Below are 20369 nucleotides of genomic sequence, written 5' to 3' on the forward strand. Positions count from 1 at the left end.
AGCCATTTTCCATGTTTTTAGAAGCATTCTAATTGTAACAAGCAGTTTGTATACTTTGCCTTAATGTGCAGCAGGAGCCTTGTCCTACATTAGTAAGCAATGCTCTGGTTCTAAAGCAAGAATCGAATGCCAAAGATGAGCAACTTCCTGCGTGGTTAAAATATTCCACTGTCTGGGGAAGTTTAAATTGCCCGCAGATTGCAGTCTGAAGACCATCCCAATCTATGCCAGTAAAACCAGTACCTTCATTATATAGCGTAAAATAGATTAGCACTTTGTGAATATAGTAACAATATTGTTGATCCATGAGCAAAGTCCTGCCCAAAGCAAATCTACGAAGAGGGATTTCCTTGGCCGGAAAGACTTCAGAACATTCTAATGAGTGCAGATTATGAAGTGAGACAATGGGCAGATGCAAATGCATAGTAGTGTAAGAGTTTTTTTGGAAATATTTTTAAGTTTATATGGTAATAAAACAACACTTCATAAGAAATTAAACTAAAGAGAGGAGGTAAGCTCATGCATAGCATCTTTAACAAAAATTAAGCATCTGGCAAAAAGAGTTTAAGTATCAAGATGAATAGCCCACGATGTGAAGTGAGAACAGCATCACAGTATACCCCAAGAAGCAGGATTATAGTGAGGGAGTTAGTGCGTTGCCCAGAGGGCACAGATTGTAGTGTTTGATCCACCCTCCCCAAACATTGAAGAATGTAAGAGGGCAGCCCGAAACTTGTAAGTGATTTTTTCGATAGCCATATAGAGATCCACCCCCGATTTCCAGTCGATCATGGTAGGGACCTCCAATGCACCCCAGTGGCGAGCCACTTCTCGTTTAGCCACCACCAATCCTAGATTCTAGAAAAGAAGCTGCATTCTACGAGCATCCACATCTCCCAAAAAAAAAAACAGCAGAAGGCATTTAGGGTCAAGGGGGATGACTGCACCCAACACCCACCCAAGCTCTTGCGCCGCCCGTGACCAATGCACCTGAATCTCTGAGCAACACAAAATCGTGTGTATAAAAGTACCCCTAGCATCTCCACGGCGTAAGCAGGCCAGGGAGGCTGCCCCCATTTGATGGAGGCAGTCCCTGTCATTGTAAACCCGCTGCAATATTTTAAGCTGGATCAGAAGCAGCCATGATTTTATAACCACTTCTCTTGGATGGATCAGGGCCGCCTCCCAGTCAACATCTTCTAACTGTCCCACGTCCACCTCCCACCTGGCCCTCAAATTAGTCAGTGTGTCTGGTATATTGTTTTTTAGCATCTTACAGATGAGAGAGAAGACATTCTGCGACAGCAGATAAAGGAGCAATCTTCCCTCCAAAGGAGCAAATTTGAGTAGGTCCAGGTCTCCCAAAATCTCCGCTTGCCAGCCATCCCATAATTGGGCATACTTGAGATAGTGATCCTGGTGCATGGAATATACCCCTCTGTAAGGACAAAAAGGGCATCAAGGTGCCCTCTTCCACTAAATCTCCTGTTCAGGAGATTCCTGACAAATCACAAGCCACAAAGCCCTGGAGTTTGCCCTGTTTGCATATCCAGTTAGCCTTCCAAATCGACATTGCTACTATACTGGTGTTATCCACCCCTGCCGATACATCTGGTGGCCTGGTGCCAGTCGTCCAGGACCACCTGCATCGCTAGTTGCAAACCGTCATATCCCTATTCGCCATAGAGGTAGTAGAGACAGGACTGGGTGGCAAACTGCACCCTCTCTAGTCGATAGAATGAGCCAGCGGTGTAAACAGCTAGTCGTTAATGGCCACCATATGGGCTGTCCAGTAATAGCTCTGCATGTCTGTGAGGGTGATCCCGCCTTTTTAAGGGTTATGCTGAAGTGTTGCAAGCGCTAACGCTATCCTGTGGTGTCCGCAGCCCCACAGCGAGGCCCTCAATCCACCAACAAAGTTAGCACAATTTGCCCCCAGGATCCGGTAGTAATTGTTTTGTAGGATGTATAGCAGCTTGGGGAGGGTAATCATTTTGAAAACTGCTGCCTTCCCCAGCAAGGTAAGGGGCAGCATGCACCACCCCTGCAACAGCCGGCCCAGATATCTGCTCAGACACACTTCTCTGTGGGGAGTGACATAGATGTCCAAGTAGCAGAAGCCATCACTTGTCACCTGAAGAGCCTGGGAAAGAGCAGTCAAATCAAGTGGGCCATAGGGATGACAGAGAACCGATTTGCCCCAATTGATATGGTAACACGAGTGAGCACCGAGGGTCTCAAACAATTGCAAGACTGCCGGGATCGTAATAGCCGACTTGGTGACATAGGGGAGTATGTGGTCTGCGTACAGCGAGACTTTCTTTGCAGCTCCGTCAGAGTTAGAGATTTGGACCCATCGATGTCAGGACAAGTATGAATCATAGCAGCCAAAGGTTCTATGGTAAGGGCAGTTAAGAGAGACAGTGGGCATCCTTGTTGGTTGCCCCTTCTAATTGGGAAGCCAGATGATAGGATGCCATTTCTCAGTGAAATCTTGGTATAGCAGGGAAATCCATCACATATAGTTGGGGCCAGAGCTGAATTTCTGCAGGGTCTGATCGAGAAAGGGCCAATGAACAGTGGTGAATGCCTTTAGAATGCATTAAGTCTCCAGTGAATGCGCAAGAGGTATTCTGCTCTGTCCACCCCAGACACCTCTTCCCCTGGAGCTAAAAATATTGTCAAAATCTGTAACCTTGTGCGGACCAGAAAAGAAAGAATAGTCCCTGACTGTCGGGTGGTGATCTGGAGGTGATCTTTGAGGGCAACCGAGCCACTTCTGATCTATCCAAATCAGGGGCCATGACGTTGTTGAAATCGCCACCCACTATGTGGAGGGTGGAGTCTGCCTGTAGGAAAATGGCTGCCACCTGTTTTAGTACTGGTGACTTGGAGGCACATATATGCTGACTAGTGTGATAGACGTCATCCCAACCTTCTTTTCAATCCTACATATCTTCCATCCTTGTCAATCCAGGTCTGGCGAAGTATCAGATGTCAGACAGAACTCCTTCTCATGGGCTAAGGTGGTGGTGGGGAGGCTGTTGGATTTCAAGGTCCTATGTCTCCTCCACCACCTCTGAGCCACTATCCAGTGATGAAGCCGAAGTAACCGTCTCCACAAGAACCCTGGCTTCCTTTCCTTCCCGCCTCTGATTTTCCACTTCCAGCGTGCCATCCTGGCGCACCACAACGCGTGTGTCAGAGGCCCATTGGCATCGGTACCGAGCCTTCGTATGCCGTGGCATCCAATTACGGTGTTTAAAAAAAAGAAAAAAAATATATATTTTTTTTTTTTGCGACCAAGCCGCAGGAGTTCCGAATCCCAGTCCAGGGGGACGACCCTCTCTACGCACCTCCAGCCAGTCCCACGTCTTCCGGGCTAGTGAAGAAATGAGAATGGCCCTCATGCAGCACCTTCAGTTTTGCGGGGTAGAGCAATATATAAGTGAGGCCCATGGCTTTCAGTTTCTGCTTAACCACCACCAAAGGTTTGTCTCAGTTGCTGAACAGGTTGGCTGTAGATAGCGAAGATGCAAATCGTGTGATTTTCAAACGGTGGGTCACCCTGTTTCTGAACAGCTTGCAGAATGGTGTCCCTGTTCGAAACATGAGAAACTTCAAATTGATAGCCCGAGGTGGGCACGCTGGAGCAAAAATATAGTAAATTTTGGAAAAGACTTTGGGGGTCATTACAACATTGGCGGTAAAAGGCGCTTACCGCCGTGCAGAAGACCGCCAACACACCATAGCGGCCGCGGAAATCCGCCACGGTCATTATGACCCACTGCCCGGAATCTGCCAAAATTCAGACACCCACACAAGTCCGCCACACCAAAGGCCAGTGATAAACTGGCGAAAACAAAACCTCCACCGTCACGGCAACAGAAATACGCCCACACTATCACGACACACGAATCCACGCGGCGGTCTTTCAACCGCGGTATTCCATTGGCGGTACACACCGCCACGCTCAAAATACACACACTCTTACAAAACACAGCCACATTGGACAATTCCAAATACACACACCTGATACACATACACACACCACTCCCACACACCTAATACAATATAAAACACACACCCACATCACCCACAAAACCCTACGACCAAAATTCATGAACGAAGGCCAGAGAGAGACACCACCATCAACAAACTAGCATCCACAGGTACACAACACGATCACCCACACAACTTCCACGCACAACACACCACTACATATCACCACACTTATCACCACACACTCCACCCCACACATCACCTACACCACCCCATGGCACGGCAAAGACACCCCAGGTTCTCGGAAGAGGAGCTCAGGGTCATGGTGGAGGAAATCGTCCGGGTACAGCCACAGCTATTCGGAGCACAGGTGCAGCACACCTCAATTACAAGGAAGATGGAACTATGGCGAAGAAAAGTCGACCGGGTCAACGCAGTGGGACAACACCCAAGAAATCGGGAGGACATCAGGAAAAGGTGGAACGACCTACGGGGGAAGGTGCGTTCTGTGGTCTCAAGACACCACCTGGCGGTTCAGCGGACTGGCGGCGGACCCCCACCTCCTCCCCCACAACTAACAACATGGGAGGAGCAGGTCTTGGCGATTCTGCATCCTGAGGGCCTGGCAGGAGTTGGTGGAGGAATGGACTCTGGTAAGTCAAATCTTAACTATTACATCCCCCACCCTATATGCATGCTATCACATACCCCCACCCTCACCCCTATCACTCCAACTCCTCACAAATGTACCAATATCACAAACCACACAACCCAACACCAAGCCCTGTATGCAACAACGACGCATGGACACCCATCACTAAAGTATGCCCACTGCACATACCCATACAACCCCCTAAACCATCATCACACAAGCTCCCACACAGGAATGCCAGCACTGGGGTACACGGTCACCCACCCATTGCACACCATTACACACACAGATGCAATAATCATGCCTTTCCACCCCTGCAGGACCACTACCCAACGTCACCAGACAGGAGGGTCCAGACATGTCCACTCCACCCACAGAAGAGGCCCACAGTGATGGCACCACCTCTGTCCAACTGGATCTAGATGACCAGCCCGGACCATTGTGGGCCTCGGAACAGTCTGTTCCCTTCACACTGGCACAGGCCACCACAGACCTTCCCCCCCCTCCTGAAAACACCAGCACAGCACCCACCCAGCGGGCCCATACCTCCGTCCCCAGGACACGTCAATCAGCTGTGTCCACCCCAACAACAACAGGGACCTGGGAGCAGTGGCAGTGGGCACACGGTCCAGGGGACGGAGGCACAGGAACACAGGGGAACTTGGAGGGCTGCCGTGCGACAGGGGGCGGACAGGCCAAGGGAACCCACTCTCCACGAGGCCCTCTCCTCCATCATGGGAGCATACCACCACTCCCAGGAGACGATGGCAACGGTCCTGGCCAAGTTTCAGGAGACCCAGCGCATGCATGAGGAACAGTATTTGGGCTTCAGGGAGGAACTCAGAACCATCTGCTCCACCCAAGGCACCATCGTAGGGGTGCTGAAGGAAGTACTAAACACCAGGAGGGACACTGTGGCACTAGCATGGACGATGAACTGCCCACCACCTCCGCTGGCGCTAGTGGACAGGATGCCTGGCCACAGGACCACCACACCAGCACCCCACCCCCTTCAGAGGGAGAACCACCCCGCAAACAGTCCCTGAGATCCAGGAACAAGACAGAGCACGATGCCAAGACCCATCGCCAAGAAATTAGACCACCCTGATTGTCATACCACTGTCCCACTTTGTCACCCTGTCCATAATTAAACTGCCCCAGCTCCACTTCATATGCCCAGATGGGCAATGCACCTGTGAGACTAATAGGCTGGACTCTGCCATGGACACTCCTCCGCCATCACTCCTCACCATTTAACTTCCCCCTCCAATTATTTTGCATTTAAATAAACACACCTAAAGCACAAAATGATCTGGAGTCTGTCTGTGATTTCGAAATAGTGTATTTGCAATTACAGTGACAAAATGTTCTTGAAATAGTAATGTCAACATACCTATGTCACACAGCTCTAGTCCATTAGGAATCTAAGCAGATGACATACAGTGGGACCCACACCTGTGAAACCGTAAGGGAAAGTGACAACTCAGTGACCATACACTGGGTGAAAACAACAGACAGGATAGAGGTAGTAGTGTAAAAGTACATGTAGTAGGCAGGAATGTATTCTCACCTGTGTTTCACTGGAAATATTGCTGGATCACTGAGTCCCTGTTCTGCATGTCTTCTTTCTCTGCTTCCTCCTCATCACTGTCCACAGGCTCCACAGCTGCCACAACACCGCCATCTGGAACATCCTCCTGCAGAAAAGGCACCTGTCGTCGCAAAGCCAAGTTGTGAAGCATACAGCAGGCCACGATGACCTGGCACACCTTCTTTGGTGAGTAGAATAGGGATCCACCTGTCATATGCAGGCACCTGAACCTGGCCTTCAGGAGGCCGAAGGTCCGCTTGATCACCCTCCTAGTTCACCCATGGGCCTCATTGTAGTGTTCCTCTGCCCTTGTCCTGGGATTCCTCACTGGGGTCAGTAGCCATGACAGGTTGGGGTAACCAGAGTCACATGCAAATGGCTAGGGACAACTGTTAGACACACACTAACTCTTAGGGACATCCCCAGACAACCATTCCCACTGTCTTGCTTCCAGGGGCTCACCTAATAGCCACACACGGTGCCTCTGGAGTTGACCCATCACATAAGGGATGCTGCTATTCCTCAGGATGTAGGCGTCCTGCACTGAGCCAGGGAACATGGCATTCACATGGGAGATGTACTGGTCTGCCAAACATACCATCTGTACATTCATGGAATGTGTCCCATCATTGGCACCTATGGTGTTGGGGACATGTCCAAGGGCATAGAAGTCACCTTTCACTGTAGGCAAATCCTCCACCTGAGGGAAAACAATGTAGCTCCGCATGTGTTAAAAAGACCCACTTGCAAGGAAATGGAGTACTGACAGCACCTGCACTTGAGGGGGGATTCCTGTGGGATGGCGGATTGCTGACATCAGGTCTGGCTCCAGCTGGGTACACAGTTCCTGTATTGTGGCACGGTCAAACCTGTAGGTGATTATCAAATGTCGCTCCTCCATTGTCGACAGGTCCACCAGCGGTCGGTACACCGGAGGATTCCGCCATCTCCTTACATGTCCCAGCGGACAGTGCCTAGGAAGGACAACAGTGACCACAGAGTCAATCAGCTCAGAGGTACGTACCCACAGTTTACACAGAACACCAATCTTACACAAAATGTGGCCTGTATGTGTGTTGAGACTAGGCCTAGGTATGTGTGACGCAGTTGGAAATTAGGCCATGTGGGCCCCTGAAATGGCGGCTGTCTGACCCCTAAAGTGGGACAATGGGATTTGAGGTAACTGCGCTGGCGTTGTACACCGCCGCGGTGGGCGGTCGAAGACTGCAGCGCTATGCTGCATTGGTCCCTATGGGTCCCAGGAGCCAATGACGATGTACGCCGGCGGTGATGGTACGCACCGCCGTGGACGTGACCGCCATTTTCTATCACTTCAATCACTCGATACCGGATCTTCAACAGGAGAGGACCTACACTGCAAGTGCTGCTGTGACCTTGGTCTGGTAGAGACAATGGCTTGTGCATCTGGGGAAAGGGCCCCTGCCTTCACATCAGAGGAGTTGGAGAAGCTCGTCGATGGGTCCTCCCCCAGTACACGCTACTCTACGGTCCTCCAGACAAACAGGTAAGTACACAGGGAGCATGTTGTATGAGCTACGCCTGTGTGGAGAGGGCTGGATGTAAGAAGGAAGGGGGCAGAATTATGCGTGCATGAAAGACGGTGGGTGCATGTGCCACATGACAAGGGTAGGGATGGGGAACACTCACTTTGACGGTGCAGTTGGTAATGACATCTGTTCTTTCCCTGTACATTTCATGTAGGTCAGCGCCCACCAGAAGAAAGATATTTGGCGTGCCGTCGCCAAGGACGTCCGGACCCTGGGGGTCTACCACAGACGGAGCACCCACTGCCGGAAAAGATGGGAGGACATTCGCCACTGGAGCAAGAAGACAGCGGAGGCTCAGCTGAGGATGGCCTCCCAACGTGGGAGGGGTGCCCGTCGAACCATGACCCCCCTGATGTTCAGGATCCTGGCGGTGGCCTACCCGGAGTTGGATGGGCGCTTGAGGGCATCACAGCAGACAGAAGGGGGTGAGTACACTATCATTCAGCTGACTTTGCGTGCAGTGGAGTTGTCTGGGTGGGGGAGGAGGGCTGTGGGTTTCCCTAGGCCAGGGCGAGTTCCGTAGGCTAGGGCCCCTCCGTAAGGCGTGGCCCCCCACCCCACCTCTGTAGAGTCCAAGTTCATGCCCCTGTGTCATCTATGTGTGCAGATGTCGTCCATAGCCTTGTAGGCCATTTCCCAGGAATTGCACTGTAGAGCCTAAGAGCGCAGCGTAGTGCAGGGGGCTTCTGTGTCTCTCTTGTCCGCCAACGGTAGTGGTAAGCCACCCCCCCCCCCCCTTTTTGTGGTCTCCCTGTTCTTGTGTGCATTAGCATCATCAGGCAGAGGAGCAGTGACACCGGAGCACGAGGGAGCTGCATCCGACATGGCCATGGAGGGCCACACTTCGGACTCAGAATTCACCAGTGGGACGGAGGGCGAGGGGAGCTCCACGGCGGGGACAGGAGCTGACACCAGCGACACAGACTCGTCCTCTGATGGGAGCTCCCTTGTGGTGGCGGCAACAGCTGTGCCCCCCACATCTACAGGTACAGCTGCCACCCCCCCCTACCAGCACCGCCCTCCCAGCAGCACCTCAGCCTTCGCCCCGTCCCCGCTCACCCAGGAGGGTGGGCATCACCTTCGCCCCAGGTACCTCAGGCCCTGCCCCAGTCACCCCTGCTGCCCTCAGTGAGGAGGCCATTGACCTCCTCAGATCCCTCACTGTTGGGCAGTCTACCATTTTGAATGCCATCCAGGGTGTAGAAAGGCAGTTGCAACAAACCAATGCATTCCTGGAGGGCATTCATTCTGGTCAGGCGGCCCTTCACCGAGCCTTTCAAACTCTGGCCTCAGCACTGATGGCAGCCATTGTCCCTGTGTCTAGCCTCCCCCTTCCAACTTCCTCCACCCAGACCCTATCCCCTGTACCTCTGCCTATTCCAAGCACACCATCAGACCTGCCTGCACACACCTCAACACACAAGGGAAGCTCAGGCAAACATAAGCACCACACATCCCACAGGCGCACTCACGCAAGCATCACACACATACAGACACACCAACATCCACTGCCTCCACTGTGTCCCCCCCCTCCTCCTCGTCGTCTCCCTCCTCCCTCCCAGTCTCGTCTACACACACACACCTGCATATGCACTACCTCTACAGCCACTACGTCCCTCACCAGCACACCCCGCTCACGTGCAGTCACCACCCCCACTACCATTCACACGTCCCCTGTGTCCTCTCCCAGTGTGTCTGAGACGCCCCCTCCCAAGATACACAAACGCAGGCACACACCCACCCAACAGCAATCCACCTCACAACAGTCTCCAGCGCATGCACCTGCACCCCCTAAGTCACCAAACGTACACCTCCTACTACCACCACCTCTTCCTCCACTCCCAAACCCCCCTCCAGCTACCCATCCCAGTGTGTCCACCTTGATCTTTTTCCCACACCTCCCCCACCCCGTCCATCTCATAGGTCCCATACTAGCACCTCAGCCAAAACATCTCCGGGACCAGTGGTGCCTGTAGTCACAGGTATGTGGAGTGCACCGTCCACCAGGACAGCCAGTGTCACGGAGCCACAGCACAGCCAGTCCCCCCCGCCCCCACCCCCCCTGTGAAGCACCAGAAGTTGGCCAGTGCCCGGCGGGAGAGGGGGGAAGACTCCAGCCACCCAAGCCGCTCCCAGGGGCCAGCTGTGACACCTCCCAAGGTGGGGAAGGGCCACAAGAAACCCGGCACGTCTGGGAAGAGCAGCACGGCGGAGAAGACCACCATCATCCCCGCTGCCCAGGAGGGCCCCGCCAGCCCCATCGCTAGCCCCATCCCTGCTGCCCAGGAGGGCCCCGCCAGCCCCATCCCTGCTGCCCAGGAGGGCCCCGCCAGCCCCATCCCTGCTGCCCAGGAGGGCCCCGCCAGCCCCATCCCTGCTGCCCAGGAGGGCCCCGCCAGCCCCATCCCTGCTGCCCAGGAGGGCCCCGCCAGCCCCATCCCTGCTGCCCAGGAGGGCCCCGCCAGCCCCATCCCTGCTGCCCAGGAGGGTCCCGCCAGCCCCATCTCTGCTGCCCAGGAGGGCCCCACCAGCCCCATCCCTGCTGCCCAAGAGGGCCCCGCCAGCCCCATCCCCGCTACCCAGAGCCCCACTGCCCAGAAGGGCCTCGCCAGCCACAGCCCAGCTGCCCAGGAGGGCCTCGCCAGCCCCAGCCCAGCTGGGCCATGAAGGACCGCCAGCCCCAGCCCAGCTGGGCCATGAAGGACCCCCAGCCCCACCAACTCAAGCACCGCTGAACAGGGCACCGCCAACTCAAGCACCGCTGAACAGGGCACCGCCAACTCAAGCACCGCTGAACAGGGCACCGCCAACTCAAGCACCGCTAGCCCATAAGCGGCTGGGGCACTGACGCAACTGGGACCGTCACGGGGTGAGTGATGCACTCTGGGCACCAGTCCCCCTCCAGAACTAGTGGAGACATGCATCCACTCCGTCTGTCCTTCACAGGATGAAGCACTCTGGGCACCAGTCCCCCTCCAGAAACAGTGGAGACTGTTATCCACTTGAGAGACTGTGGCTATGCACTCCCCAGTATACAGCAGTGGGCAAGCCACCCACTGGAGAGAATTGAGAGACTGTGGCTTTGCACTCCCCTGGATACATCAATGAGCATGGAGCCCCCTCATGGATCTGGCATCGTTCACTCATCCGGCTGAGGTGCCCCCCCCTTCCCTTCCCCCTGAGGTGCCTGTTGTATTTCTATGTGATGCCCCTGCAGTGTTCTCTCTGTTTTGATATGGTATCGAGTGTGGGCCTCGCCCATGCATTTTGGGCCCAGTGGTCCACGGACTATGAATGGTGCAATACCTGGACTACTATTCTTGGTGTATATTTAGTTAATGGTGTATATATGTATATTTTTGCGTACTGCATTTTGATATATTACAATGATTACACTCATTTCCTTTTGTCTTTGCATTCTTCCGGGGGGTTTGGGGGGTGTAACTATAATATATAGATATGTATTGGTGTGTGTGTTGTAGTGGGTGGGGGTGTTGCGTGTGTGTGTCCCTGTTTTTTTCCCTTCGAAATCCTGTTTCCGCCGTGTTTTTATCCGCGGTGAATCCGCCCCGGAAAAGGTGGCGGATTGGCCTGTCATAATAGTGTGGGCGGTACATTGTCCTCCGCCTGTCTGTTGGCGGTGACCGCCGCGCTGTTTGTTTGCGCAGGAATTGCTCAGGTGTGCAGTGCCCTTAACCCTTTTAGGGGATTGCCTCAAAGGCAAGTTGCATCTTCTCGACCGACCGACCTGCGTCTCCTGCACACTTTTCCTGCCTTTGTGTTTGCGACGTGAAACCGACCACTGTGGCCTTGAGGGACGATTGTTCTTCCTGCATCTGGGCAACTTGTTGTTCGGTTACTATAGATCATTCAGCCACTGTAGGAAGTTGGCTCGTATACAGGGAGTGCAGAATTATTAGGCAAGTTGTATTTTTGAGGATTAATTTTATTATTGAACAACAACCATGTTCTCAATGAACCCAAAAAACACATTAATATCAAAGCTGAATATTTTTGGAAGTAGTTTTTAGTTTGTTTTTAGTTTTAGCTATGTTAGGGGGATATCTGTGTGTGCAGGTGACTATTACTGTGCATAATTATTAGGCAACTTAACAAAAAACAAATATATACCCATTTCAATTATTTATTATTACCAGTGAAACCAATATAACATCTCAACATTCACAAATATACATTTCTGACATTCAAAAACAAAACAAAAACAAATCAGTGACCAATATAGCCACCTTTCTTTGCAAGGACACTCAAAAGCCTGCCATCCATGGATTCTGTCAGTGTTTTGATCTGTTCACCATCAACATTGCGTGCAGCAGCAACCACAGCCTCCCAGACACTGTTCAGAGAGGTGTACTGTTTTCCCTCCTTGTAAATCTCACATTTGATGATGGACCACAGGTTCTCAATGGGGTTCAGATCAGGTGAACAAGGAGGCCATGTCATTAGATTTCCTTCTTGTATACCCTTTCTTGCCAGCCACGCTGTGGAGTACTTGGACGCGTGTGATGGAGCATTGTCCTGCATGAAAATCATGTTTTTCTTGAAGGATGCAGACTTCTTCCTGTACCACTGCTTGAAGAAGGTGTCTTCCAGGAACTGGCAGTAGGACTGGGAGTTGAGCTTGACTCCATCCTCAACCCGAAAAGGCCCCACAAGCTCATCTTTGATGATACCAGCCCAAACCAGTACTCCACCTCCACCTTGCTGGCGTCTGAGTCGGACTGGAGCTCTCTGCCCTTTACCAATCCAGCCACGGGCCCATCCATCTGGCCCATCAAGACTCACTCTCATTTCATCAGTCCATAAAACCTAAGAAAAATCAGTCTTGAGATATTTCTTGGCCCAGTCTTGACGTTTCAGCTTGTGTGTCTTGTTCAGTGGTGGTCGTCTTTCAGCCTTTCTTACCTTGGCCATGTCTCTGAGTATTGCACACCTTGTGCTTTTGGGCACTCCAGTGATGTTGCAGCTCTGAAATATGGCCAAACTGGTGGCAAGTGGCATTGTGGCAGCTGCACGCTTGACTTTTCTCAGTTCATGGGCAGTTATTTTGCGCCTTGGTTTTTCCACACGCTTCTTGCGACCCTGCTGACTATTTTGAATGAAACGCTTGATTGTTCGATGATCACGCTTCAGAAGCTTTGCAATTTTAAGAGTGCTGCATCCCTCTGCAAGATATCTCACTATTTTTTACTTTTCTGAGCCTGTCAAGTCCTTCTTTTGACCCATTTTGCCAAAGGAAAGGAAGTTGCCTAATAATTATGCACACCTGATATAGGGTGTTGATGTCATTAGACCACACCCCTTCTCATTACAGAGATGCACATCACCTAATATGCTTAATTGGTAGTAGGCTTTCGAGCCTATACAGCTTGGAATAAGACAACATGCATAAAGAGGATGATGTGGTCAAAATACTCATTTGCCTAATAATTCTGCACTCCCTGTATACTATTTCAAAGTAAGAAATAGTGTGCACAGAGTCCAAGGTTTCCCTTTAGAGGTAAGATAGTGGCAAAAGTAGATAATTCTAATGCTCTATTTTGTGGTAGTACGGTCGAGCAATAGGCTTATCAGAGGGTAGTGTTAAGCATTTGTTGTATACACACAGGCAATAAACGAGGAACACACACTCAAAGACTTACTCCAGGCCAATAGGTTTTTATATAGAAAAATATATTTTCTTAGTTTATTTTAAGAACCACAGGTTCATGATTTACATGAAACACTTTAAATTTAAGGTACTTTAGGAACTTTGAATGGAAACAACATCATGTACAGTCTTTGTAAAAATGGCGAAGTGGACAGTGCAAAAATCAACAGTTCCTGGGGGAGGTAAGTAAAGGTTAGATTAGGAGGTAAGTAAAACACTTACAAGTCTCAGTTCTGGGGCATAGGCAGCCCACCGTTGGGGGTTCAACGCAACCCCAAAGTTACCACACGAGCAGCTCAGGGCCGGTCAGGTGCAGAGGTCAAAGAGGTGCCCAAAACACATAGGCGCCTATAGAGAACAGGGGTGCTCCGGTTCCAGTCTGCCAGCAGGTAAGTACCTGCATCCTCGTGCGGCAGACCAGGGGGGTTTTGTAGAGCACTTGGGGGAGGGGGGCTGGGGTGGGAGGACACAAGTAGGCACACAAAACCCACCCTCAGTGGCAGAGGGGCGGCCGGGTGCAGTGTGCAAAGCAGGCATCGGGTTTCAGGTAGGAAACAATGGAGTGGCCTGGGGGTCACTCTAACGGTGCAGGCAGGCACAGGGGGGGCTTCTCGGGACAGCCACCACTTGGGCTAGGTAGAGGGTCGCCTGGGGGTCACTCCTGCGCTGGAGTTCGGTTCCTTCAGGTCCTGGGGGCTGCGGGTGCAGTGTAGGGTCCAGGCGTTGGGTCCCTTGTTACTGGCAGTCGCGGTCAGGGGGAGCCTCTGGATTCTCTCTGCAGGTGTCGCTGTGGGGGATCATTTCTGGTTACTCATGGGCTCACAGTCTCCGGGGAGTCCTCCCTGAGGTGTTTGTTCTCTGGATCACGGGCGTGTGGTACAGAGTGTGAAGTCTCACGCTTCCTGCGGGAAACGTGCAGTCTTTGAAAGTTGCTTCTTTGTTGCAAAGAAGTAGCTGGTTTTGAACAGGGCCGCTGTTCACAGGAGTTTCTTGGTTCTTTTAGTCCAGGGCAGTCCTCTGAGGCTTCAGAAGTCGCTGGTCCCTGTCGGATGCGTCACTGGAGCAGGTTTTTAAAGTTGGAGACAGGCCGGTAGGGCTGGGGACAAATCTGTTGTTGTCTTCCTCCTTCTCTGCTGGCTTGTAGGTCAGCAGTCCAACTTCTGTCTTCAAGTTGCAGGAATCTGATTTCCTGGGATCTGGGGAGCCCCTACATACTGAATTTAGGGGTGTGTTTAGGTCTGGGAGGGCAGTAGCCAATGGCTACACCCTCGTTGCGCCTCCTCTCTGTGGGGAGGGGGGCACATCCCTAATCCTAATGGGGGAATCCTCCAAACTCAAGATGGAGGATTTCTCAAGGCAGGGGTCACCTCAGCTCAGGACACCTTGTAACAAAAGGGGTGAGCCTTTGAGGCTCACCGCCAGGTGTTAATTTCCTGCAGGGGGAGGTGAGAAGCACTGGGTAGGTATTCAGGGGGCATCTCTAAGATGCCCTCTGGGTGTATTTTACAATAAATTGTACACTGGCATTAGTGTGCCTGTATTGTGCTGAGAAGTTTGATACCAAACTTCCCAGTTTTCAGTGTAGCCATTATGGAACTGTGGTGTTCGTGTTTGACAAACTCCCAGACCATATAATCTTATGGCTACCCTGCACTTACAATGTCTAAGGTTTTGCTTAGACACTGTAGGGGCATAGTGCTCATGCACATATGCCCTCACCTGTGGTACAGTGCACCCTGCCTTAGGGCTGTAAGTCCTGTAGAGTGGTGACTTATCTATGCCATAGGCAGTGTGAGGTTGGCATGGCACCCTGAGGGGAGTACCATGTCGACTTAGTCTTTTTAGCCCCACTAGCACACACAAGCTGTGAGGCAGTGTGCATGTGCTGAGTGAGGGGTCCCTCGGGTGGCATAAGACATGCTGCAGCCCTCAGAGACCTTCCCTGGCATCAGGGCCCTTGGTACCAGGGGTACCAGTTACAAGGGACTTTTCTGAGTGCCAGGGTTATGCCAATTGTGGAGACAAATGTACAGTTTAGGGAAAGAACACTGGTGCTGGGACCTGGTTAGCAGGGTCCCAGCACACTTTCAGATCATAACTTTGCATCAGCAAAGGCAAAACGTTAGGGGGTAACCATGCCAAGGAGGCATTTCCTTATAGCCACTTTACAGAGGTCAACCTTGAGTAGATTGACATTAAGCAACAGAGTCAATCTTAGCCTGGATGTTTGCACTAGACGCCTCTATAGCTGCCAGGATTTGTGCTTTGGTGATCCCCTGGGGCGCCTGCAAGCCCCCTCCAGCCTCTCACAGTGGACTTCCTGCAGGTCTACTGTCAGTATACTGGTCCATTTTAGTTTGCAGTACCTCACATGGTACTCTCTCTGCCCATGTACAGGTCGAAGAGAGATTGCACCAGCGGCGTCCCCAGCGGGACTAGGTCATCTGAAAGATTGCTGATCTGTCTCGGCTCACAATTCCAGAGCTGCCTCTGAGCATTCAGACTGTGGATCCCAGGGACCCAGTAGGAGATCACAAGTACCTAGCTTTCTCTCCTCATTGTCCAACGAGCCCCACCTCAGACCCAGCTGTCATATCTTAGGAAGTCCCAGCACCACTTTTTCTGTATTTCCAATGGGATTGCCCACACAGCTCCAACAATCCCCCTCCCGCACTTAGGGTCAGCAGTGATGACAACCAAAGTAAGGTGCTCATCACAAGGTGTAAGGAAGGGGACCACAAACGCTAGTCCCAGCCAGTTCACTTGGCCCCTCAAAGCGAGCTATGATGTGATACGGGGCCCAGTGGAACAGAAGGAGCTGATTCACCCTCCTCCCGCAGTATTATCAGGTCCAAGATGGGCATGACCAATAGGGCTTTGGGGTCCAGGGAAGCGTGAGGGGGTTTACTTCGGCTCTCAATGCGACGATACAGGAGGAGGGCACTGCACTGTAATGTCAACACACACCAATCGTCCTTCTCACCATTGTTGAAGACCACCCGGGACAGCTCACAGCTAATGTGTAGGGCCGCTACGGCGAGGCAGAGAACCACAAGGCAAGAGGTGTGGAGTCCATACAGCGAAGAACGGCTCCGGAGGGAAGTAAGGCCTTGTTGTTGGTCTGAATGCAACCGTTCATGTATAAGCCAGGGACGATGCCGCCTCTGTGCTGACATTCAGGGCCCACTCTGTTTCAGGGTTGTCGGGGGGGGGGGGGGGGCATTTGAACCATGTCACATTGTGTATCCTGAACAGGGTGTTGCCCCAGACCTCACCGTGGGTGGGAAGCAAAAAAAAAAGGCAGAGCACCTATTTTCCAGGACGGGCCACCCAGAGCAGGTCACAACCCTCGGAAGCTCCAGCGCAGTGTTGGCAGTCGCCGCATATCGACGGGAGCCCCTGCCGGCGATGTGGGGCAGCTGGTCCTCGGGGCACTCACCCCTTTAGCACATGGGAATCAGGTTCCTGGCAGGCCCAAGCACAGATACTCTTTTGATGAAGGGCAAGGTGCCTCTGGCCGCACTTACTGCCCCAGGAAGCAACAGCCGCAGGCATTACCTTCTCCCCAGCCCATGTCTGTGATTAGGGTCTCTCCAGCTTTCTGTGGTAGTCTGCCAAAACACCCCTCAGCAGCACAGGGGCCTCAGGTGCCTCAGGGTAGTAGGAGGCCACAGGATCTTGATGGCAGTCCAGGAACCATGACTTAACACCACGATTGGACATCTTGTTTGCCGCACCCCTGCCCGTTTTATAAGCCAATAGATTAAAGAACAGAGATGCAGTGCAATTGGAAGTGAAGGTAATTGTGCTTTTTTATTTTGAGTTCTAATCTTGTTTGAAACCCATGAAAGGGATTCTTAAAACTAAACATGAATGCATACTGTTATGTGGTTTTGTCCAGTTTCTGCCATCACTGAGTTTGTTTTTGATATAACCTGCCATTTATGAGTAACCCACTGCAAATATATATATGGGTTTATTAATCAGAAGCAAATGTGCTTAGTGAGGCCATGTTTCTGTCTTATAGTAATTGGGAGGTGCATGCATGATGCAGTGTAAAGACTACTGACATTGAATTATTCTTTGGGCAGTTATGCCTTCTGGTACCTTGGAACTTTCCTGTCCTTTACAGCCAGTCTAAGGAGCCATTTCCAAGGCCCTCTTCTCTCACAGTAATTTATTTTATAGAAAAATGACACAGCCAGGGTAGCCCTTGGCCATGCTGCTTTCATATCTCCTTTCACTTTTCAGGAATGCCCCATCTGCCTTTCTCCATGCTTCTTCCTATTCCACCATGGCATTACAGTTAGTTATAATATTACGCATTTAGATGAAAGGTCCTCACTAGATTTTAGGATAAGAGCAAAGGATAGTTAACCAAAACTATTTTGCTTTTAAGAATCTCTCTCTCAATTGAAATAACTGCATTAAGACAATTCTTTTTCTACCACATACATTGCACGGGGCGGGAGGTGTACTATTTCAATTAATAATTTTCTGTCTTTTTTCACCATGCAGGTTGCTGCTGCACATGCTTTTGAACAGATGCAAAGAAGGTAAAATATACAATTACTACAATATCTTCATTACATTTTATATAGCATCAATATGCAGCAATGGTAAATCATTGTCTATATTCTAATATAAATGTGTTTATTCATATTTTGACAAGAACCCTTACAGAGACCAACTCAGGGAAAACACATACATATCATCTAACTTGCCCTCATTAACTCTGATTAACATTTTATTTCAAAAGTCTTAAAAACAACCTCACTTTTATATGCATCTTATACTCAAACTGGTCAGCAGGAAAGTGAATGTTGGGGACATTATATGGCTAGGACAGAAACCGATGTTCTTCTGCTCACCACTATGCAATGTATCCTTTTAGATCAACTTATACAAGGAGACTCAGAGGAATATAAACTGCAGCACCCTCTTCTCTGCAGGCATTGTATTCCAAAAAGCATCGCTCACGTTCAGTTACTGTAAACATTTCTTCTGAAAACCCTATTGTGAGTGTACTTTCCCCATTTGATGATCTGCCTACTATGTAGAAGCTAAATTCAGGTGATGCGACTGACATTTGTATTGTCAACCTCTTATGATGGTGTAAAACAGCACTTGTTACCTAAAGGTTCAGTAGACTCCTCAGAGGACCAACTAATGGTTCCACACATAGATTAGTTACTGTGTCCTAAATCTTGATGCGTACAGAAGGTGAGCCCTGATTGTCACAAAAGGACTACTGTCCGTGTCCTAGGTTTCATGCGTGTGGCGTGGTGGTGGCAGCATACTGTCATATGTAGGCATTTTAGTGACCAGTCCTTTTTGCTAGCATTGGGTTAATTTGAGTCTACAAGCCCATTAAACAGAAAGTTAAGCTGCTGGTGGTGAACCTGGCATCTTAATCCTGAGATCCCACGTACAGAGCATGTGCATGTGTTTGTATGCAGTACATATATGTTTGAATGAGCCAGAGTTATACAGGCATTCCGTTTTGAAAGCTCCTGGATGGAAGTGAGATTGCTTTCCTCAGATGGCAGAAGTATATTTCTGACATTCTTGAGGTGGGAAGGGAGAAAACCAGTTACTGAAAAGAGGAGCCACTTCCCCTAAACGTTGATTAGGTTCTTTCTGCTATAGAGGTTCCTGAAACTGACATTTGGTGGAAAGCAAATGGTGCAGTGTGAGGACTGCAGTATCTTTTGTCAGGGATTCAAGGGTTTGCTTGCAGGGGAGCAGACAGTTCTCTCTCTTCCTGATCATTTTCCGAAGTGATTGTAACTAAGCAATGTGCCTCCTGCTCACACCTCTTAAGTACCTCTCAGGTTGGAGCCACACCCTCAGACAGTTCTGCTATGAAGAGTATCACTTGCGTTAATAAAGGCTGGGTCGGGAAAATGTCCTGATAGGGATGCATGAAAAAGAAACCCACCCAAACCGATTAGGTGAAGACAGCTTTGCAATCAATATCCTCTGCGAAAACCATATTAAAGTGGGAGCTGCTGACCCACTTGTTGTTCCAGTTCCAAGTTCTCTTGAGAGTGAGTGAGAGAGAAGGGGTTACTCCACAGAGTTCTCAAAGAACTACCCCACAACGAAGGGTTGGTGTCTGGGTGACAACCAACACTCCTGAGGTGAGGTAACATCACCTAGAGCTGGTTTTGAAGAAGGAATTGCTGAACTTTACGTGGGAATCAAGGAGTCTTGTCTGCGCGAGAGGGAAGGGACGGCCAACCCTCCAGGAAGAGCAGACCTAGGAAAGGACTGCAGGAATTGACCCTGGCAAAAGAGTCTGCCCAACAGTCTTGTCTTGTAATATGATTGACAAGTTTGAAGCACCAGTCTCTGTGTATAGCTTTGTTGACGAAGCCACAGCACTTTTGAAGTGTTAGGCAGCCTCCTTGCACTATCCCTTGTCCCCTCCCATACACAAGAGCCCGTGTGCGAATTGGTAGGGCTGACTGAAGCAAATTGTGGCACCTGTGTTGTGTGCCCAAGAATGTGGATAGTGCGATTGCAGTTTATCCATTCTGTTTTGTGTGGTTTCATCTGGTCCCTTAAAGCAAAGATCACCAAACCTGAGGTGCCCTAGGGTGCCCAATAGCAAGTTGAGGACACTGTACTCCAAAGAAAGTGCCCTGTGCCACCCTTATGATATTGAAGGCTGTTGTCTTGTGGCAGTAGATGCTGAAGATAACACCTGGTAGCAGAGGCGCTGAAGACCTCTGTGCCCGATCAGGTGACTTCTGTTACATCCCAGGAGAGTGGCTGGAAGTGTGTTGCCATGGTCATATCACCGCACCAGGAAAAGAGTACTGCCAGCTGAGCTGCCTCTATGTCTATTAGGGGAGGCTACATCGCGACTGACCCCAAAAGACT

At 50.8% G+C, this 20369-nt stretch overlaps 1 protein-coding gene across 12 annotated transcripts in view; it reads left to right on the top strand.

Moving 5' to 3' along the window:
* The window catches only part of KTN1 (kinectin 1), a 653615-nt gene that overhangs the window by 259746 nt on the left and 373500 nt on the right, over positions 1-20369 (top strand). For all 12 annotated transcript variants that reach the window (XM_069208520.1, XM_069208523.1, XM_069208524.1 and 9 more), the window contains exon 16: positions 18000-18037. In XM_069208520.1, the coding sequence (XP_069064621.1) occupies positions 18000-18037 (38 nt within the window). The remainder of the gene's footprint in view (positions 1-17999; positions 18038-20369) is intronic.

Source organism: Pleurodeles waltl, chromosome 9 (assembly GCF_031143425.1).
Source record: "Pleurodeles waltl isolate 20211129_DDA chromosome 9, aPleWal1.hap1.20221129, whole genome shotgun sequence".
In the NCBI taxonomy this organism is placed as follows: Eukaryota; Metazoa; Chordata; class Amphibia; order Caudata; family Salamandridae; genus Pleurodeles; species Pleurodeles waltl.